The sequence below is a fragment of the Macaca mulatta genome, chromosome 19 (genome assembly GCF_049350105.2).
Source record: "Macaca mulatta isolate MMU2019108-1 chromosome 19, T2T-MMU8v2.0, whole genome shotgun sequence".
Lineage (NCBI taxonomy): Eukaryota > Metazoa > Chordata > Mammalia > Primates > Cercopithecidae > Macaca > Macaca mulatta.
The window spans coordinates 44,459,140-44,481,541 of record NC_133424.1 but is presented as its reverse complement, the minus strand read 5'-3'; the positions used below and the strand labels follow the sequence as shown (position 1 = coordinate 44,481,541).

General features: G+C 46.8%; 2 protein-coding genes, 1 long non-coding RNA gene and 1 other non-coding gene across 12 annotated transcripts in view; 1 reads left to right on the top strand and 3 right to left on the bottom strand.

Moving 5' to 3' along the window:
• LRP3 (LDL receptor related protein 3) overlaps window positions 1–10,747 on the bottom strand; it is a 34,910-nt gene extending 24,163 nt beyond the window's left edge. The window contains exon 1 of one of the 8 annotated variants that reach the window (XM_077976188.1): window positions 9,956–10,747. The gene's annotated coding sequence lies outside the window, so the exon portion shown is untranslated. The remainder of the gene's footprint in view (window positions 1–9,955) is intronic. The other 7 variants (XM_077976192.1, XM_077976195.1, XM_077976194.1 and 4 more) reach the window with 7 other exon arrangements.
• On the bottom strand, window positions 9,838–9,911 carry TRNAT-AGU (transfer RNA threonine (anticodon AGU)). The gene has a single exon. It is a non-coding gene; the product is annotated as a tRNA-Thr (tRNA).
• Window positions 10,010–13,105, top strand: LOC144337378 (uncharacterized). Its single transcript, XR_013410424.1, has 3 exons — window positions 10,010–10,852; window positions 11,431–11,816; window positions 12,879–13,105. It is a non-coding gene; the product is annotated as an uncharacterized LOC144337378 (long non-coding RNA).
• WDR88 (WD repeat domain 88) overlaps window positions 10,080–22,402 on the bottom strand; it is a 46,772-nt gene continuing 34,449 nt past the window's right edge. Inside the window, exons 10-12 of one of the 2 annotated variants that reach the window (XR_013410418.1) lie at window positions 14,504–14,596; window positions 12,643–12,759; window positions 11,160–11,570 (exon numbers count right to left, since the gene is read on the bottom strand). Coding sequence is in view for 1 of the 2 variants with exons in the window: in XM_015123506.3 (XP_014978992.3) it covers window positions 11,394–11,570; window positions 14,504–14,596 (270 nt within the window). In the remaining variant the exon portion in view is untranslated. Of the gene's footprint in view, window positions 11,571–12,642; window positions 12,760–14,503; window positions 14,597–22,402 lie in introns of both variants that reach the window. The other variant, XM_015123506.3, reaches the window with a different exon arrangement.

The following is a 22,402-nucleotide window of genomic DNA, read 5'->3' as shown; positions in this document are numbered from 1 at the left end:
ATTTTGTTTCTTGTTCCCCCCAGCTCATGCTCTGTTGCCCTAGAGCACTTAGCTCCACAGGAAGGAATGATTCCGCCAGGAGTCACAGCACTGATTCCACCGAACTGGAAGTTGAGGCTGACTCCTGGCCACTCTGAGCTTCCCATGTCTCTGAATCAATGAGCAAAGAAGGGAGGGACTGGGCTGGCTAGGGTGATGGAGCCTGCCTGCCAGGGGGAAATTGGAACACCACTCACACTGGAGGTGAGTAAAAGTGTTTGGAACTCCGGAGATCCCTTAGGGGGATCTCGGTGTATGTGTTCCAGATTTCTCTCCCAGTCTATGACTTACTTTTTTTTTTTTTTTTTTTTTTTTTTTTGGGACAGAGTCTTGCTCTGTTGCCCAGGCTAGAGTGCAGTGGCACAATCCTGGCTCACTGCAACCTCTGCCTCCTGAGTTCAAGTGATTCTCCTGCCTCAGCCTCCCGAGTAGCTGGAATTACAGACATCCACCATCATGCCCAGCTAATTTTTGTATTTTGAGTAGAGACAGGGTTTCACCATGTTGGCCAGGCTGGTCTCTAACTCCTGACCTCAAGTGCTCTGCCTGCCTCGGCCTCCCAGAGTGCTGGGATTACAGGCGTGAGCCACCACACCTGGCCCTATGGTTTACATTTTTACTTTCTCTTTAAAAAAATTTAGGCTGGGTGTGGTGGCTTACACCTGTAACCCCATCACTCTGGGAAGTCAAGGCAGGTGGATCAGTTGAGCTCAGGAGTTCGAGACCAGCCTGGCCAACATGGTGAAACTCCGTCTCTACTAAAAATATTTTAAAAATTAGCCGGGTGTGGTGGCGGGCACCTGTAATCCCAGCTACTTGGGTGGCTGAGGTAGGAGAATCACTTGAACCCGGGAGGCATAGGTTGCAGATTGTGCCACTGCACTCCAGCCTAGGTGACAGAGTGAGACTTCATCTCAGAAAAAAGCTTTGGGATTCACTGAAAGAGGGAAATCAGAAGTGCGCATTCCAGCATCAGAGGAATCTGATCAGCCTGGCTGTCTCCAGGGCTTGATTTTCCTAGGTGTGGATTTACTGAACATCAGCTGCTGGGCAGCCATCCCAGATGTCCACCCCAACGCCTGCAGTCACCCTTAGCTGTGTGCCTGTGGGACTGAGCCAGAGAAGCTCTACCGAGGAATTCAAGAGCAGACAGGCTCCTGGAGCATCAGCTGCCCTCCAAACCATCCTTAAAGCAAGGCTCCCAACCTGCTTATGCAATTCAATCCGGGATACACACATGTGCCCCAGGTAATCTGCCACACACAGCACAGTAAGCCCAGCCAGTGGCCAGCTTGGCATAATTTTATTTTTTTAAGTAACTGATCACAACCGCTTCTTAGGAGCCACTCTAAATTTAGGAGAAGGTGATACATTCTCTCAGAGGCACAGATCCGTGAAGAACAAAACAACATTGAAAGTCAGTCCACACTAATTCCAACACCACCCTTCTCTCCCCGCCTGCCTGAATTTGCCTATCCTAGGCATTGTTTTCAGGGGTGGCTGTGGGACAGGGACAGGCCACTTCTGGTGGAAACCAAAAGCATGCTCCCATTCAGCCCCCAGAATATGTAGTAAACTATCTTACACCTCATAGACATCCCATGTTTGCTAAAGTTCAATTCAGTTTTAATGAGTTTTTTGTATTAAAGTATAATCTAATTGACTGTAGGAAATAAAATGTGGTGCTAAATGATGTTTCTGTTTCCACACTAGTCAACCTTTTAAATTAAATGATGGAATCTGGTAAATACAGTCTGTACAAATACATTCACCATGACATTCTGATTTATAAAAATCACCCATCACTGGCCAGGCACGGTGGCTGACGACTGCAATACTCTGGGAGGCCCAAGAGGGAGGATCACTTGAGTTCAGGAGTTTAAGACAGCCTGAGTAACATGGCAGGACCCTGTCTCTACAAAAAAATTAGAAATTTACCCTGGCATGGTGGCTCATGCCTATAGTCTCAGCTACTCAGAAGGCTAAGGCAGGAGGATGGCTTGAGCCCTGGAGTTAGAGGCTACAGTGAGCCATGATCGAATCACCACACTCCAGACTGGATGACAGAGTGAGTGAAACCCTGTCTTTAAGAAAGCAAAACATCGGCCTGTCACTGTGGCTCATACCTGTAATCCCAGCACTTTGGGAGGCCGAGACGGGCGGATCACAAGGTCAGGAGATCGAGACCATCCTGGCTAACACGGTGAAACCCCATCTCTACTTAAAAAAAAATACAAAAAACTAGCCAGGCGAGGTGGCGGGCACCTGTAGTCCCAGCTACTCGGGAGGCTGAGGCAGGAGAATGGCGTAAACCCGGGAGGCGGAGCTTGCAGTGAGCTGAGATCCGGCCATTGCACTCCAGCCTGGGCGACAGAGCGAGACTCTGTCTCAAAAAAAAAAGAAAGCAAAAAATCGGCCTGTCACTGTGGTTCACACCTGTAATCCCAGCACTTTGGGAGCCTGAGGCAGGCAGATCACTTGAGGTCAGGAGTTCGAGACCAGCATGGCCAATATGGAGAAATCCTGTCTCTACTAAAAATACAAAAATTAGCCAGGCGGTAGTGGCACATGCCCATAGTCCAAGCTACTTGGGAGGCTGAGGCGGGAGAATTGCTTGGACCCAGGAGGCAGAGGTTGCAGTAAGCTGAGATTGTACTACTGCACTCCAGCCTGGGCAATAGAGCAAAACTCCATTTCAAAAAAAAAAAAAAAAAGGAAAAATCACCATCATTGAACAGAGGTGGGTGAGGGGAATGGATGAGTGGTTCTGCCTCCTGCAACTGAGAACTCAGTATACTGGGCCGGGCGCGGTGGCTCAAGCCTGTAATCCCACCACTTTGGGAGGCCGAGACGGGCGGATCACGAGGTCAGGAGATCGAGACCATCCTGGCTAACACGGTGAAACCCCATCTCTACTAAAAATACAAGAAAACTAGCCGGGCGAGGTGGCGGGCGCCTGTAGTCCCAGCTACTTGGGAGGCTGAGGCAGGAGAATGGCGTGAACCCGGGGGGGCGGAGCTTGCAGTGAGCCGAGATCGCGCCACTGCACTCCAGCCTGGGGCACAGAGCAAGACTCCGTCTCAAAAAAAAAAAAAAAAAAAAAGAACTCAGTATACTGGAGACCACACTCTCAGTCTTCTCTGGCAGCGAGGAGGCACTGCTCCTCCGGAGAGGCTGTAGGAGGGTTTTTCCCCAAGGTTGAGGCCACCTCTCAGTCATTAAAGCTGACACCCTCTCCTGGAAGCAGCTGATGGGGTGTGCGTATCTCTACCCTCCTAGCCCAGATGAAACCTCTCTTCCCCTCTGTGGAACCCTTCAGGCCACAGTTGCATGGGAGGTAGAAACAGAGGGAAATGGGACAGCCCACCGCCCAGCAAATGCAGGCCCTGCCCTGCTGGAAGAGCATGGGCCATGGGCAAGAAATAGTTAAATCCACATGGAGCTGATGGGGACAGGCTGGGATGACGAACCAGACTGCTGTCAACATGACTTTTATTATTTTAAGTTGTTTTTTAAGAGAGATGAAGTCTCGCTATGTTGACCAGGCTGGTCTTGAACATTTTATTTTATGTTATGTTATGTTATGTTATGTTATTTTAATTTTATTTTATTTATGTTAGAGTCTTGCTCTTTCACCCAGGCTGGAGTGCAGTGGCGCAATCTCAGTTCACTGTAACCTCCACCTCCCAGGTTCAGGCAATTCTTGTGGCTCAGCCTCCCAAGTAGCCGGGACTACAGGTGCGCACCACCACGCCCTGCTACTTTTGTATTTCTAGTAGAGACAGGGTTTTGCCATGTTGGCCAGGCTGGTCTCGAACTCCTGAGCTCAAGCGATCCACACTCCTTGGCCTCCCAAAGTGCTGGGATTACTGGCATGAGCCACCACACCCAGCCTTTAATATTTTTGTTTAGATTAGATTGATTTTTGTGCTGTGAAATGCATAGATCTTAAGCATATAATTTAATGAGTTTTGATAAACACACACCCAAACTCCTACAAAATAAAGAGCATTTCCATCAACCCCCAAAGATCTTTTTGTACCCCTTTTGAAGAAATCAATCTCTACCACCAACGCAACCATTGCTCTGCTGTCACTATAGATAAATTTGCATTTCCTAGAGTTTTGTGTAAGTGAAATAATAAATGATGTACTGTTTCACTCCACACGACGTGCAATTTCACCCATGTCTGTGTAAGTGTCAGCATCTCATCCCTTTCTCTTGCTGTGTAGTGATCCACTGCCTGGATAACCCATGGTTTATTCATCTCCTATGACACCTGAGCTGTTCATAGTTTTTTGCTATTGTATTAAGAGCATCTGTGACGTTTTCTTAAGGACGTTGTTTTCATTTCTTCTGGATAAATACTGAAGGCTGGGATTGTTCATAACCCAGCTTTTCAGATTCTGATAGAATGTGGTAATTTTCACTGCTTTGCTATACCCCTTGGGCCCTTCCTCTGCTGAAAATTATTTTGTCACTTATATGTGTTGTAGATATCTTTTTCTTGTTTGTAAGTTGTCTTTTTTTTCCCCCTTTAAGATCAAAGTTATCATTCACTATCTCAATTTGCACAATTCAGAATCTGTCAAAAAATCAAACAAGCAATCAGCAGTAATAAGACAGTCAAGACAGGCAAGAGGGCTGCTTTGAAGAGCCACATTTAAACATCAAAGCCATTCCTATTTAGCAGGAGTATGCAATTAAAAAAAATTGGAATTATCCTATTCACAGTATCTAGAAATAACCCCAGCAAGAAATATATATGACCCAGGCTGGGCACAGTGGCTCTTGCATGTAATCCCAGCACTTTGGGAGGCCAAGGCGGGCAGATCTGTTGATGCCAGGAGTCAGAGACCAGCCTGCGCAACGTGGTGAAGCCCCGTCTCTACTAAAAATACAAAAATTAGCCAGGTGTGATAGCACACGCCTGTAATCCCAGCTACCTGGGAGGGTGAGGCAGGAGAATCGCTCAAACCTGGGAGGTGAAGGTTGCAGTGAGCCAAGATTGCGCCACGGCACTCCAGTCTGGGTGACAGAGCAAGACTTGTGTCTCAAAAAAACCGAAAAAAAAAAGAAGAAAAAAGAAATATAGAGTACCTAGATTACAGAACACTGTAAACTTGACCAAAGGACTTGAAGGATGACTTAAATAAATAAAAAGAGTTTAAAAGACACTGTAACAAATTTGAAAGGCAAATGATAGACTGAGAGGTAATATTGATCATATCTATAAAAGGCAAAGGACTCTTATCTAAAACAAATTCCACCTATACATCAGTAAGGAAAACAAACAAGACAACTGATTTGCTGAGCAAAGGATGTGAACTGCGCCCGGGTGTGGTGGCTCACGTCTGAAATCCCAACACTTTGGGAGGCCAAGATGAGCGAATTGCTTGAGGCCAGGAGTTTGAGACCAGCCTGGCCAACATGGTGAAACTCCGTCTCTACTAAAAATACAAAACTTAGCCGGGTATGGTGGCGCATCTGTAATTCTAGCTACTCGGGAGGCTGAGGCAGGAGAATTGCTTGAACCTGGGAGGCAGAGGTTGCAGTGAGCCGAGATAGTGCTGCTGTACTCCAGCCTGGGCAACAGAGCGAGACTCTGTATGAAAAACAAACAAACAAACAAAACCACACACACACAAAAAGGATGTGAACTGGCAATTCATAGAAGGAATACAAATGGCCAAGAAACACATAAAAGAATGCCCAACTACATTGTTAAGCAAGGGAAATGTGGATTAAAACAATAAGATAGCATTTTGCAAAGCTTTCCATGTTGTTGCCGGGCTCCGATACTGGCAGCTGTGAAGGAGGAAGCGGAAACCAGTGTGGTCTTTGGAGAGAGCTGTTTGGCAGCAGCTATTAAATACAAAGTATGTACAAGCTATGCTCAGTTATCCCCTCTCATCTTTGTCCCAGAAAAAGTGATGTATAGAAAGAACCCTGTGTCGGGGGTTGTGCCATTCCTCTGTGTTAATTGCGGTGAGATTCAGAGACAAACCCTATACCGCCACAGTGTCCACCAACAAGGGAGAGCTCTTCTCATTCACGTAACAGCCACAGCCAAGCCAAGAATGCTGCAGCTCTGTAAGTGGGAATATAAGGAATCTAGGGGCACTCACCTGAAAAGACTTCCAAAATGAACATGTTGATCATTTATGTTAAAAACACCTGTGCATGGGATCGATCCCAGGAATGCAAGATTGGTTTAACATCTAAGATGAATTAATGTATTACACCATATCAATAAAATAAAAAACAAAAATCACATGATCCTCTCAACAGATGCAGAAAAGCATTTAACAAAATCCAATACCCTTTCATGATAAACAGACTAACAAGGAATAGAAAGCAACTTCTTCAACCAATAAAAAGTATCTATGAAAAACCCACAGCCAACATCATACTTAGTGGTGAAAGACTGAATGCTTTGCCCATAAGATAAGGAACAAGACGAGAATGTCTGCTCTCACCATTTCTATTCAACATTGTACTAGAGATTTTAGCCAGAGCAATTAGGCGAGAAAAAAATTGCATTAAAAGCATCCAGAATGAAAAAGAAAGGAGGAAAACTATCTCTATTCATAGATGACGTGATTTGCATATATAAAATATACAAACTAAGGAATTCACTTAAAAATAATTAGAATTAATAGAAGAGCTCATCTAAGTTGTGGGATACAAAATCAAGATACAGAAAACAATTGTATGTCTAACATTTGCAATTAAGAATCTGAAAATACAATTTAAAAAACAATTCTGGCCAGGCACGGTGGCTCACGCCTGTAATTCCAGCACTTTGGGAGGCCAAGGCAGGCCTTGAGGTCAGGCTTTGGAGACCATCCTGACCAACAGGATGAAACCCTGTCTCTACTAAAACTACAAAATTAGCTGGGCATTGCAGCACATGCCTGTAATCCCAGCTACTTAGGAGGCTGAGGCAGGAGAATTGCTTGAACCCAGGAAGCAGAGGTTGCAGTGAGCCAAGATCGTGCCATTGCACTCCAGCCTGGGCAACAAGAGCGAAACTCCGTCTCAAAAAAAAAAAGAAAAAGAAAAAGAAAAAATCTATTTATAATGGCATCAAAAAGAAAATACTTAGAAATGTACTTAACAAAAGAGGTATAAAACTTATGCTCTGAAAACTAAAACATTGTTGAAAGAAATTAAAGAAGACCTAAATAAATTGAAAGGTATTCCATGTTCATGGATTAGAAAACTTAACATTATTAAGATAACAATATCTCCCCAAATGATCTATTTCTATCAAATGCAATTTCCATCAAAATCCCAGCTGGGTTGTTTGCAGAAATTTACAGGCTAATTCTAAGATTCATATGGAAATTCAACAGACCCAGAATAGCCAGAACAATCTTGAAAAGAACAACTTTGAAGGACTCATACTTCCCAATTTGAAGATTTAGTACACAGCTATAGTTATCAACACAGGCATAAAGCTAGACATGTAGATTAAGGGACTAGAATTGGAAATCCACAAGTAAACCCTCATATTTATGGTCAATTGATTTTCCACAAGGGTGCCAAGACCTTTGGGAACAGAATGGTCTTTTCGACAAATGGTGTTTGGAAGAATGAAAGTGCACATACAAAAGAACGTAGTTGGACCCCTCCTTCACATCATATACAAAATTGACTCAAAGTAGATCCAAAACTTAAATGTAACAGCAAAAGCTATAAAACCCTATAAGAAAACATTAGTATAAATCTCTGTGACCTTGAACTTGGCAACGGAATCTTGAATATGACATCATAAGCATAAGCAAAAAGGAAAAGTAGATACATTAGACTTGATCGATATTAAAACGTTTGCACTTCAAATGACAGTATCAAGAAAGCAAAGAAGACCGGGCGCGGTGGTTCACACCTGTAATCCCGGCACTTTGGGAGGCCAAGGCGGGGGGAATCAAGAGGTCAAGAGATCGAGACCATCCTAGCCAACATGGTGAAACCCCCGTCTCTACTAAAAATACAAAAATTAGTTGGGTGTGGCGGCGCGCGCCTGTAGTCCCAGCTACTCTGGAGGCTGAGGCAGGAGAATCGCTTGAACCTGGTAGGCGGAGGTTGCAGTGAGCCGAGATCACACCACTGCACTCCATCCTGGTGACAGAGCGAGACTCCCTCTCAAAAAAAAAAAAAAAAAAGAAAAAAAAGAAAAGAAAAGAAAAAGAAAAAAAAACAGCGGTGGCTCACACCCGTAATCCCCACACTTTGGGAGACCGAAGTGGGCAGGGCGGATCACCTGAGGTCAGGAATTCGAGACCAGCCTGGCCAACATGATGAAACCTCGTCTGTACTAAAAATGCAAAAATTAGCCAAGTGTGGTGGCGTGCACCTGTAATCCCAGCTGAGGCTGAGGCAGGAGAAACGCTTGAACCGGGGAGGCGGAGGCTGCAGTGAGGCAAGATCATGCCATTGCACTCCAGCCTGGGCAACAGAGACTCCATCTCAGTAAATAAATAAATAAATAAATAAATAAATAGCAAAGAGAAAAAGAAAGGGAGAAAAGATTTCAAATCCTGTATCCAATGAGGGACTTTTTTATTTTTATTTTTTCTTCGAGATGGAGTCTCTCTCTGTCTCTCAGGCTGGCGTAACCATGAGCCAGAAATAAACCAGCTCCACAATGACGCAAGCCGAGTTTCCAATAAATTCATCCCTGATTGGATCCAGGTGAATGCTCCTATCAGCACTGCAAAGCGTCAAAGTCTCCTTGCAAGCTTTCCTGGGCAATGTCAATCAAAAACCACCAAGATACAAAGGCGCAAGAATTGACTGGAAAACGAGAGAAATAAACAAACAAACAAAAACAATAAACCCAGATCCATAGAGGCGGCAGAAAGAGGAACTGCTTCCGGGGCAGGTGAATTTGACTGTTTGGAACACAGCCTCATGCCATGCCTGCAATTTCTGCATTGGGACTATCCTGTCGGGTTTGACATGTGACTCCCTGGAGAATGTAAAAACTCCAATGCCTCACCCAACCCTACCCCACCACCCCCAAAGCCTCGAATGCACTTGCTCGGGAATTGGTTCCCACATGCAAATATGGGTAGAACCCCAGCGCTAAGCAACCAACCCCAGCCCAGGCAGCTGGCTTCAGCCCACACCGGGCCGTCTGCAGTGAGGACAGAGTCCCCTGCGATCTTTCCCCGGTCTGGAGTTTCCACGCAGTCATCGGACTGACGGTCACGCTGACCGGACTCAGTCCCGCACCCCTTCCCCATGGGGTCTCCTTGGCCTTGCCGGCCCAGGTCTTGCATTTGTGAAACGGCTGCAACCACTGCGCGGCTGCAGGGAGACGGGCAATCTTCAGGCCTTTGCGAGGCTCTGCTAAGCCCGGCGACCGTCGGGGATCGGCACCTGCATGGGCTCTCCCAAGTGGCAGCTTGGAGCCAGGAAGACTAGTGCGAGGAACCCATGCCACAGAAGGCGGCGCAGGAGAGCGCGTCCACCGCCCGCCTTGAGGAAGCAGCCTCGGGGCGAACACCGGCTGCTCGGTGGACTCTCAGGGCTGCTTCCCCGCCCGCCCACCTCCCAAGGCCAGCCAGCACCATGACAACCGCAGTCGCCTAGGTCCCCGCGCCGCCCACGCCCCTCAGCGCCTGAGACCCGAGTAGGTGGAGTCCAAAGCCTGCCTGCACCCGTTGGGGGACCCAGCTACAGCGGCGTCTCGGGCTCCCCCTCACATCCACATGGTATCGGGCAGCCGGGTGAGGGCACAGAGCACAAAAGCGCAGGAGCAAAAGTTGAAAGAGCTTGGACGCTCGGTTGAGGCACCGCTGGGATTCGAACCCAGGATCTCCTGTTTACTAGACAGGCGCTTTAACCAACTAAGCCACGGCGCCGCCCGTGCAAACACCTCAGGAAATGAGTCCTCATTACTATTTACCATATGGGCCGCGCGCACGCGCACAGACTCGGCCTGTTGTGGCGCACGCGTAGTGTGGCTCCCGATTCACACCGGCATCTGAGACAGACCGGAAGCTCGGGCTGCAAGGAGCGGGCAGCCTGGGAAGGCGAAGCTTACTGGTCACAATGTCTTTTTCAACGTGGAGCCAGGACCCTCCGCCTTTGGGGAACGCTGGCGCAGGGCTTGCGCCTCGGCAGGGCGGCAGAGCCCCTACCCACTCCGGAGAACCCCCGGCCCCGCCAGCGCGGCCGGGCTGCTGGCTCCCCTGGCGTCAAGTCGGGGCGCACACCCGCCTGGGTCCGACGGTGACCCCGGTGAGCTTCGGACCGTTCCGCCCGGGGACCTCAGCCTGAGAAGGTCGAGGCCCTGCCAGCTCCCGCAGCCATAACTTCAGTTGAGTCGCTTCTTCCGGGGATCCTGAGCTGGGCAAAAGTTGAGGAGTCAGGAAGGCTCAGAGGAGGGATCGTGGGCTTCGGAGTTCCCAGGCTGCTGGCGTAGGGCACCAACACCTTATATGGAGGGGTTTCTGCTGCCAGAGCAGGCAAGGCCCTCCCCTCCCTGGTTTCTCACTTGCGCCTTCTGGGTGTCCTCACGCAACTACACCAGCCACTGGTTTCCGCACTTTCCAGAGGGCCTGTGGCAACTACGAAGCCGAACACTGCCAACCCATCCACCCAGCATCCCCGCAGCATGCACAGAAAGGTTCGCCCAGCATGGTGTGCAATAGGAACCTAAGCTTCTATCTCAGCCTATTTATGGACTGATGCACGCTGTGCAAAATGCCGTGGCAGCAGGAAGAGGGCTGCACATAGGCATGGGCGTTCTGGAAATTGAGACATCTAGAGGAGAAAGCATGTGACATCCCGTGATGGCAATGCCACCGCCACCCCCTTGCCTTATCAAACGGTCCTCTGCGCCGGGCAGGTGGCCATCTGGGAGCATTAGCCAGGGAGGCACCCATTGTGTCTTGCCATCTCGCCCACAGAGGGGGCCCCACACCTTGTCATACTCATTTGACAAACTGTCCAGAACTGTTGGTGCCAGCCCCCACGGGTCATCTTACACGCAACTGCAGACTCCACAATGTGAGTCTAATATACGTTCCAAGTATCAAACAGGATGAGCACCAAGGCATAAAGCTTAGAAATAGCAAGACCGCTTTTCAAATGCACGTGCACACTTGTTTTCCAAAGGAATTAGATTTATTCTGCATGAAAACGGAAAGTCAAGTGTTCACTCCCCAAGCTGAAAGCTGAGGAGGTGGCACTGTGCTGAGAGCCCAGCCAGGGCTTGTGTCCTGCCCCAGTCTGACAGGCCTACTGAGCCTGGGAGGGGCCCAAGAGAAAGTCCCTGCAGAGCCCCAAAACCTACATGCTAGGAAGCATGTGCTGGAGTCACTCAAAGGGGCCTGTAGCTGTCAATCATCCTTGCTTCCCCCGGGCGGCGGTGGCAAGTTCTCCCTCTCCGATGATGATGATGATGAAGTGTCTGCTGGCAAGCCCCTTGTATCTATCCGGCAGAACACGCATTGGGTGAACACTTCAGAAGAGGTGTCACTCTTGAAGATGGAGAAAGGCCTGTCACATCTTTCGCACTGACATGGGATATTTTAAAAGAGCAGAAAGGAGGTGCTGGTCAGAGGGGATCCAGGCAAGCCGTTAGAATTCTCCCACCTGATCCAGCTACTTTGAGCTGGGGCAAGGGAAGGGTTCCCCTCTCTGGAATCTCTTTTTTGTTTGTGTTTTTTTGGTTTTTGTTTTTTTGAGACAGAGTCTCACTCTGTTGCCCAGGCTGGAGTGCAGTGGTGCCATCTTGGCTCACTGCAACCTCCGCCTCCCAGGTTCAAGCGCTTTTCCTGCCTCAGCTAACCTGAGTAGCTGGGATTACAGTCATGCACCACCACATCCAGCTAATTTTTGTATTTCTAGTAGAGATGGGGTTTCTGCATGTTGGCCAGGCTGGTCTCGAACTCCTGGCCTCAAGTGATCCACCCACCTCAGCTGCCCAAAGTGCTGGGATTACAGGCGTGAGCCACCGGGCCCAGCGCCTCTCTGGAATCTCTAACCCCACAAAGGCGGAAATTGCAGAGAGAATGAGCACAGCTTCTTCCCCACCAATGGCTAAGCAGGTCCTGCCAGCTCATGTCTCCTGCCATGGGGGCCCTGAGGACATGCGTGGCAAGCCCCTTGACAGTCAGGAGGATGGGGGTGGGTGTCCAGCCCCATCCATGGTTCTGTGCAGAGTAAAATTGTGGGACTGAGAGGATTACTCCCTGACATCCTGAGAACACCCAACTTTTACAGAACCATGAGACTAAAGTAGGCAAGATTTCTGAACAAAGCAGGGGTGTGAAGTAGATTGACGCGGGTGCTAGGCGCCCTCCTGTGTCCGTGAGCCTGTTTCTGGTCAAAGCTCACAGAGAACACTGGAAACAAATGGCACAACTCACCCACCACGTCTGCTTCCCACTAACAAGCAAGAATCCCATGGGATGGGGTCTCCCAGGCTATGGGCAGAGGCCCCTCAGGGGTTCCCGCCATGCATGGTCCCCTGGAGAAGAGCCTGCAAGGTGGCACGCCCCTGCTCTGGCTTTCCCAGCCCCTAGGCTTTGCTGTCTTGCCCGCTCCAGGACACTGAGGCCTGCTGGAGAGAGGGGTAAACCCCACCTGGGGCAGGCCTCGGGGCAGCCTGGTCTCTGAGGCTTCTCATGTTGATTGATTCAGAGCAAGTCAAATGCAGCAGGTTCATCCTTGCTTCAGCTTCAGGTAGGCCTCTTTCTTTTCCTTTTTTTGCAAGAAATAAATTAGATCCCAGTTCGGGCGCGGATAGCTCACGCCTGTAGTCCCAGCACTTTGGGAGGCTGAGGTGGGTGGATCTCTTGAGCTCAGGAGTTCGAGACCAGCCTGGCCAACATGGTGAAACCCCGTCTCCAGTAAAAACACAAAACAATTAGCCGGGCGTAGTGGCGGGCGCCTGTAGTCCCAGCTACTCAGGAGGCTGAGTCAGGAGAATCGCTTGAACCTGGAAGGCGGAGGTTGCAGTGAGATGAGATCGCGCGACTGCACTCCGGCCTGGGTGACAGAGCTAGACTCCCTCTCGAAAAAGAAATAGAGAAAAAGAAAAAAGAAATGTGATCTTTACCTACCTTATCCTACATTCCTACATCTCATGGTCCAACCCCAGAACAGCAGGGCTGACAGAGGAGGTGGCTCCCAGGCCCTGCCCTAGGTGGCCGGTGAAAGACAAGGGCCATCCCTGCTCTGTGGCAAGTCAGCTTTCGGGGTTTAATGGCTAACACGGCCACAGGGACAAGGTCGTTTGAGTCCGACCCCCATACTCCTGCCTTGCTGTGCGGCTCCCAAATTAGCCATTCCCAGAAGCCGTGGCTCCCAGCCAAACCTGAAAGGAGGTCAAGTCTAGGTGGCTCCAGGATTCCCAGGGAAGGACTCAAGCGGGCCCAGCCCACACTCCAAGGCAGCAGCCAGGTGTGTGCACAGAGAGGCTCCAGTGGGGAGTTGCCTCCACTGCCCAGGGACAGCCTCTGTGGCCAGCCCGGGCTGGGCCTGGTGAAGCAGAAAATTTGCTGGCCCGACCACCAAGCTCTTGCACTAGAGAAGCGCAGGCACCTGAGCCTCCTGCATGGGAAGTGGGGCACTGGGGACCTACCCAGGGTAGGAGGCTCACGCAGTGCCCAGTTGTGTACCTGGCCATTCCTCCACTGACCAGTGCTCCTGCAGGCTTCATCCCCTCCACGCCCCCTCACTCCATCCCTCCGACACACCAGACTGGCTCCCGCCTCTCAGGCTCTGCATTGGCTGTTCTCTTTGCTGGGAAGTTCTTTCCTTTTTTTTTTTTTTTTTTTTTTTTTTGAGACAGAGTCTCGCTCTGTTGCCCAGGCTGGAGTGCAGTGGCGAAATCTCGACTCACTGCAACTTCCACCTCCCAGTCCCAGGTTCAAGGGATTATCCTGCCTTAGCCTCCCGAGTAGCTGAAATGACAGGCCTGCACCACTACGCCTGGCTAATTTGTTTGTATTTTTAGTAGAGATGGGGCTTCACCATGTTGTCCAGGCTAGTCTTAAACTCCTACCTCAGGTAATCTGCCTGCTTCAGCCCCCCAAAATGTTGGGATTACAGGCGTGAGCCACTGCATCCAGCTGGAAGTTCTTTCCTTTAAATATCTACATGGCTCACCCCCTCACCACCTTCAAGTCGACACAGCGGTCACCTCTCAATGAGACTTATCCTGACCACCCTTTAAAATCTGGCAACCTCCAGCACTCCTATTCCCGTTTCTTGTGTATTTTTCTGTCAATTACTTATCACCATGCGACTTACTACACATTTTTCTTGTGTCTTTCCTCTATGTGTCCTCTCTTTTAGAATCTAAGCTCCCCCGGGGCAAAAATGTCAGTCCGTTTGTTCACAGTTGCATCTCCAGGTGCCCAAAGTTCATTTAAATGACAAATTAATTTATAGAGGGAACTAATGAAAGCCTTCCCTGGGCTTAATTTTACCCGATACCAACCTGTTTCACCTTTAAGCCCATAGCCTTTTTGTACTTGATTACCAAAGGAATTTCGTCAATTTCTTCAATGTTCCACAGTCTCATGGTCGTATCCTAAAACAAATAGCAAACCAACGGTCACAAAACAGGCTGTGGTACATCCATACAAAGGAATATCATTCAACAATCCAAAGACATGGGCTGTCAAGGCACCAAAAGACAGAGAAGCCTTCAATGCACATTGTTAAGCCATAGAAGCCAACCTGAAGAGGCTACAGAGTATAATTCCAACCACATGACATTCTGGAAAAGGCAAAACTAAAGTAAATAGATCAGTGGTTGCCCAGGATTATGGGAAAGAGGAGGAGGGATGAATAGTAAAACTATTCTGTGTGGCCAGGCGCGGTGGCTCATGCTTGTAATCCCAGCACTTTGAGAGGCCAAGGTGGGTGAGGTAGAAGTTCAAGACCAGCCTGACCAATAATGGCGAAACCCCGTCTCTACTAAAAATACAAAAATAGCTGGGTATGGTGGCGTACACCTGTAGTCCCAGCTACTTGGGAGGCCAAGACAGGAGAATTGCTTGAACCCAGGAGGCAGAGGTTACAGTGAGACAAGATCGTGCCACTGCACTCAAGCCTGGGCGATAGAGCGAGACTCTGTCTCAAAAAAAAAACAAAAAAAACAAAAAAAAACCAAAAACAAAAACAACTATTCTGTATGACACTATATTGGTGGATATATGATATACATTTGGCAAAACCCGTAGAACTATACAACACAAAGCATGAAACGATGTAAACCATGGACTTTAGTTAATAAATAATAGTTCCTGAAAGGAATGCAGTCCTGTTAATACCTGGATTTTAGCCCAGCGAGAGCTTGTCAGACTTCTGTCTTACAGAACTGTAAGATATTAAATTTGTGTTGTTTAATGTTTAAACAGTACAGTCTGGTAACTTATTATTATAGCAGCAATAAAAAAACGGATACACTGAGTATGTTACATTTCTTGATTCAGCAGTTGCAACTAAATGTCCTATGGGAAAACAAAGGGGACATTTTTGTAATAGATGTGTTGGCTTTTTTTTGGTAATAGATGTGTTGGCTTCGTGCTGAGTACAGCGGTCAGATCTTACCAATAAGCATACTTCCTACAGTATAGCAAGTGATTTGCCAAATCGTGGCAACAAAAAATGTCCTCCTTGCTCTTAGCTACTTTAATTTGAAAGTTAGTTTCAAGCTGGGCATGGTGGCTCACACCTGTAATCCCAGCACTTTGAGAGGCAGATGCGGGAGGATGGCTTCAGCCCAAGAATTCAAGACCAGCCTGGGCAATATAGCGAGACCTTGTGTCTGCAGAATAAAAAAAAAAAAAATTTGTTAGGCCGGGCATGGTGGCTCACACCTGCAATCCCAGCACTTTTGGAGGCCAAGGCATGCGGATCACCTGAGGTCAGGAGTTTGAGACTAGCCTGGCCAACATGGCGAAACCCTGTCTCTACTAAAAATACAAAAATTAGCCAGGTATGGTGCTGCATGCCCATAATCCCAGCTACTCAGGAGACTGAGGCAGGAGAATCGCTTGAACCTGGGAGGCAGAGGTTGCAGTAAGCTGAGATTGTACCATTGCACTCCAGCCTGGGTGACAGAGCGAGACTGTGTCTCAAAAAATTAATAATAATAATTTTTTTTAATTAGCTGGGTGTGGTGATGCACACCTGTAGTCCCAGCTACTCGGAAGGCTGAGGCAAGAGGATTACCTGAGCCCAGGAGTTTGAAGCTGCAGTGAGCTATGATCGCGCCACTGCACTGCAGCCTGAGTGACATGGTGAGACCCTGTCTCTAAAAAAATTAAGTTGGAGTTTTTAATCTTCTGGATTTCTATGAAGATTTTGATAAAACTGCAGAAAACCAAAGCATGTTGGTCCTCATCTAAATGCAAACTAGACTTTGCTTGTCTATCTCCATATTCAGCAGACAGTGCCGTTGTAAATTTTGGCAAATTCCATTCCTTCTGTAAATTTCTTACCGAAGCAAATGCAATGCCAAATGGCCTGCACACTTTGTACACAAAACTCCTAAAAAGGGAGTGTGGTTTTCTTACCTATAATGTTGGGTCTTTCATAATAAAAGTTTGGGGCCACTTTTCACCTTCCTCAAAATGTACAGAAGCACTTAATGAGATTTTTTTTTTTTTCTTTCTATAAGACAAGGTTTTATTTTGTCACCCAGGCTGGAGTGCAGTGGTGTGCTCTCAGCTCACTACAACCTCTGCCTCCCAGGCTCCAGTGATTCTCCTGCCTTGGCCTCCTGAATAGCTGGGACTACAGGCACACACCACTATATCCCACTAATTTTTTGTATTTTTAGTAGAGACGGGATTTTGGCATGTTACCCAGGCTGGTCTCAAACTCCTGGGCTCAGGCAATCTGTCCACCTCAGCCTCCCAAATTGCTGGCATTACAGGCATGAAACAACATGCCCAGCCAAGATTTTCAATTAGCGAAATGGAGATATCTTCCTTAAACATGTGCCTACAAGATGGCTATTATCATTTCTGAGCATAGAAAAGATGTTAAAATGGGCCGGGCACAGTGGCTCATGCCTGTAATCCCAGCACATTGGGAGGCCAAGGCGGGTGAATCACTTGAGGCCAGGAGTTTGAGATCAGCCTGGAGAACAAGGCCAAACCCCGTTTCCACTAAAAATACAAAAAATTAGCCAGGCATGGTGGCAGGCACCTGTAATCCCAGCTACTGGGGAGGCTAAGGAAGGAGGATTGCCTGAGCCTGGGAGACTGAGGCTGCAGTGAGCTGAGATTGTGCCACTGCACTCCAGTCTGGGCAACATAGCAAGACCCTGTCTCTTTAAAACATAAATAAATGGGCCAGACGCAGTGGCTCGCGCCTGTAATGCCAGCATTTTTGGGAGGCCGAGGTGGGTAGATCACCAGAGGACAGGAGTTCGAGACCAGCCTGACCAACATGGAGAAACCCCATCTCTACTAAAAATACAAAATCAGCCGGGCATGGTGGCACATGCCTGTGATCCCAGCTACTCAGGAGGCTGAGGCAGGAGAATCGCTTGAACCCAGGAGGCAGAGGTTGCGGTGAGCCAAGATTGCACCATTGCACTCCAGCCTGGGCAACAAGAGAGAAACTCCGTCTCAAAAATAAAATTAAATAAATAAATAAATAATGCACATTTTAGATAGATAGAGCCTATACCATGAGTTTATAGTGCAAAGGACTTCACTGACAAATACCTGGTCTTTTAAAGCAAGCTTATAGATTTAGTGCATTGAACATTTTTGGAGTGCTGGGAAATAAAGCCTGCAAATCAAAGAACCTGTTGTTGCCAGTAAGTAAAATCTTTTTTTTTTTTTTTTTTTTTTTGAGACTGGGTCTCACCCTGTCACCCAGGCTAGAGTGCCATGACTTGATCTTGGCTCACTGCAACCTCCCCTTCCCTAGTTCAAGCGATTCTCCTGCCTCAGTCTCCCAAGTAGTTGGGACTACAGTCACGCGCCACCAAGCCTGGCTAATTTTTGTATTTTTAGTACACACGGGGTTTCACCATGTTGGCTAGGCTGGTCTCGAACTCCTGACCCCAGGTGATCCACTTGCCTCGGCCTCCCAAAGCGCTGAGATTATAGGCATGAGCCACCATCCCCAGCCAGTAAGTGAAATGTTAAGTATCCATGCTCAAATGATTTTGCTGAGGGGATATTTAGCTTGAAGTTATCACATTGGGCTGACACCAGGAATCAGTATAATGTGGGCTTGATAAGAACAGAGCTGCGAATCAAAGCGAGTTTTACATTTGACAGTGTTCAGTTTTACCACTACAGAAACTAAAAGGATGTCCTGAAGGTTGCAAGCAGTTCAGAGAAGTATTATTTGCCATGGAAACAGAAAAGCAAAGATATCCTACTGTATTAAGGGACAGAAAGAAACATGTCATTGTTGGTTTTTTTAACTTGTGATAAAATATATACAACATAATATCATTTTAACAATTTGTAAGTATACAATTAAGTCACATTAAATACATTCACAATCTTCTGTCACCATAACCACTCTCTATACTCAAAACTTTTTCATCATCCCCAACAAAAACTCCATTACCCATTAAATAATTACTTTCTCCCCACCCTCCAGCCTCTGGCAACCACCATTCTACCTTCTGTCTCTGAATTTGGCTATGCTGGATTCCTGGTCTAAGAAGAATCATTACCGTATTTGCCCTTTTGTGACTGGCTTATTTCACTTAGCATGTCATCAAGATTCATCCATGATGTAGCATGTCAGAATTTCCCCCTTTTTATGGCTGAATTCCCTTGTATGGATAGATCACACTTTATGTATCCATTCATCCAACACCTAGGTCTCTTCTACCTTTTAGCTATTATAAATAATGCTACTGTGAACGTTGGCATATAAGTATCAATAAGGCCCTGCCTTCAGTTCTTTTGAATATAAACCCAAAAGTGGGCAGGGCATAGTGGCTCACACCTATAATCCCAGCACTTTGGGAGGCCGAGGCGGGTGGATCACCTGAGGTCAGGAGTTCGCGACCAGCCTGGCTAACATGGTGAAACCCTGTCTCTACTGAAAACCCAAAAATTAGCTGGGCATAGTGGCACACACCTGTAATCCCAGCTACTCAGGAGGCTGAGGCAGGTGAATCACTTGAACCCAGGAGGAGTAGGGTGCAGTAAGTGGACATCACGCCATTGCACTCTAGCCTGGGCGACAAGAGTGAAACTCCGTCTCAAACAAACCAACCAACCAACCCAACAAAACACCCAAAAGTGGAGTTGCCGGATCACATGGTAGTTCCGCTTAAGCTTTTGCGGAACTGCCAAACCATTTCCCACAGCAGCTGCACTATTTTACATTCCCATCAGTCATGCACAAGCGTTCCAGTTGCTCCACATCCTTTGCCAACATTCATTATTTTCTGAATATTTTTTATTATAGACCTCCTAGTAGATGTGAAGTGGTACCTCACAATGCTTTTGATGTGCGTTTCCCTAATGACTAATGATGTTGAGCATCTTGTCATATGCTTCTTGGCCATTTGTATATCTTCTTTGGAGAAATGTCTATTCGAGTCTTTTGCCTATCCTTGAATTGGGTTGTTTTTTGTTGTTGAGTCTTCAAAGTTCTTTATGTATTCTGCATATTAATCCCTTATCAGATACATGATGTGCAACTATTTTCTCCCATTCTCTAAGCTGTCTTTTCACTTTCTTGATATTACCCTTTGATGCACAAAAGTTCTTAATTTTGACGAAGGTTAGGTTGTCTCTTTTTGCTCTCATTGCCTGTACTTTTGTTGTCATATCCATGAAATCACTGCCAAATTCAATATCATGAAGATTTTCTCTACTGTTTTCTTCTAAGGGTTTTACATTTTAGCTCTCAAGTTAAGGTGTTTGATCCTGAGTTAATTTTTCTACACAGTATTAGGTAAGGGTGCAGTTTCATCCTTTGCATGTAAATTTCCAATTTTCCTAGAAGCATTTGTTGAAAAGACTGTCCCTTCTCCATTGAATGGTCTCAGCACCCTTGTCAAAAATCCCTTATTTCTGGGCTTTCTATTCTAAGCCATCAGTCTATATGTCTGTCCCTATACCAGAACCACACTGTTTTAATTACTATAGACTTGCAGTAACTTCAAAGTCAGGAAGTGTGAGTCCTCCAATTTGCTTCTTCTCCTTCTCCCGCTTATTCTTCTCCTTCCCCCTCTTATTCTTCTCCTTCCCCTTCTCCTTCTCCTTCTCCTTCTTCAGGATTGTTTTGGCTATTCGGGGCCCCTTGCAATTTCATATGAAAATGCTGTTGGAATTTTGATAGGGATTATGCAGAATCTGTAGATTACTTTGAGTGGTACTGACATCTTAATGATGAGTCTTCCTGTCCATGAATATAGGGTGTCTTTCCATTCATTCAGGTCTTCTTTAATTTCTTTAAGCAATACTTTACAGTATTCATTGTGCCAGTCTTTCACCGCCTTTGTTAGATTTATTCATAAGTATTGTTTTAGATGCCATTGTAAATGGAATTGCTTTTTCTTTTCAGATTGTTCATTGCTGGTGTATAGAAACACAACTGCTTTTTTTGTGTTGATTTTGTACCCTGAAACTTTGTTGAATTCATTTATTAGCTTTAGTAGCTTTCGTGTGAATTCTTTGGGATTTTCTATATTTATGATCATGCCACCTACGAATAGAAATAATTTTGGGGCCAGGCATGGTTGCTCATGCCTGTAATCCCAGCACTTTGGGAGGCAGAGGCAGGCGGATCATGGGGTCAGGAGTTCAAGGCCAGCCTTGCCAACATGGTGAAACCCCGTCTCTATTAAAAATGCAAAAAATTAGCCGGGCATAGTGGCACATGCCTGTAATCCCAGCTACTCAGGAGGCTGAGGCAGGAGAATTGCTTGAACCCAGAAGATGGAGGTTGCAATGAGCCGAGATCATGCCACTGCACGCCAGCCTAGGCGACAGAGCAAGACTCCATCTCAAAAAAAAAAAAAAAAGAAAGAAATCATTTTGACTGGGCCTAGTGGCTCACACCTGTAATCCCAGCACTTTGAGAGGCCAAGGCCGGCAGATCACTTGAAGTCAGGAGTTCAAGGCCAGCCTGGACAACATGGTGAAATCCCGTTTCTACCAAAAGGAGATGGAGGTTTCAGTGAGCTGAGATTGTGCCACTGCACTCTAGCCTGGATGACAGAATGAGACCCTGGGAAGAAAGAAAGAAGAAGGAAGGAAGGAAGGAAGGAAGGAAGGAAGGAAGGAAGGAAGGAAGGAAGGAAGGAAGGAAGGAAGGGAGAGAGAGAGAAGAAAAGAGGAGGGGAGGGGAGGAGAGGGGAGGGGAGGGGAGAGGAGAGAGAAGAGGAGAGGAGGAAGACAGGAAGGAGAGGCAGGCAGGCAAGTTGGGAGGGAGGGAACGAAGGGAAGGAAGAAAATTTTACCTCTTCCTTTTCAATTTGGATGCCTTTTATTTATTTTTTTCTTGTCTAATAGCTCTGGCTAGCACTTCCAGTACAATACTGAATAGTAGCAGTGAAAGTAGGCATCCTTGTCCTGATCCTGATCTTAAGGAAGAAAAATTTTAGTCTTTTACCACTGAGAATCATGTTAGCTGCAGATTTTTTATAAACACTCTTTATCATGTTGAGGAATTTTCCCTTTATTCCTAGCTTTCTGAGTTTTTTATTATTATCATGAAAGGGTTTTGGATTTTTTCAAATGCTTTTCTGTGTCAGTTGAAATGATCGTATAGGTGTTTTTCCCTTTGTTCTATTAATGTGATATATCACACTGATTTTATGTTGAGCCACCCTGTATCCCTGGAACAAATCCCACTTGGTCATGGTAAACAATCCTTTTAATGTACTATTGGATTTTATCTGCCCATATTATGTTGAGCATATTTGCATCTATATTAACAAGAGACATTGGTCTGTAATTTTCTTTTCTTGTGACATTTGTACTTGGCTTTGATATCCAACTGGTGCTGGCCTCATAGAATGAAGTCACTGCTTTATATTAAATATAAGTGATATGTGTTTAATCAGTTCTATTTTATTTGTGTTTGCTGTTTTAAACAGTCTTACCTCTATGTATGTTAAGAATATATAATATAACCTACAAAATTTATTTATTTATTTGTTGGACACAGGGTCTAGCTCTGTCACCCAGGATAGAGTGTAGTGGCATGATTATGGCTCACTGCAGCCTCCGCCTCCCATACTCAAACCATCCTCCCATCTCAGACTCCTGAGTAGCTGGAACTACAGGTGTGCACCACCATTCCTAGCTAATTTTTTGTATTTCTGGTAAAGACAGGGTTTCACTATGTTGCCCAAGCTGGTCCTAAACCCCTGGGCTCATGCGAACCTCCT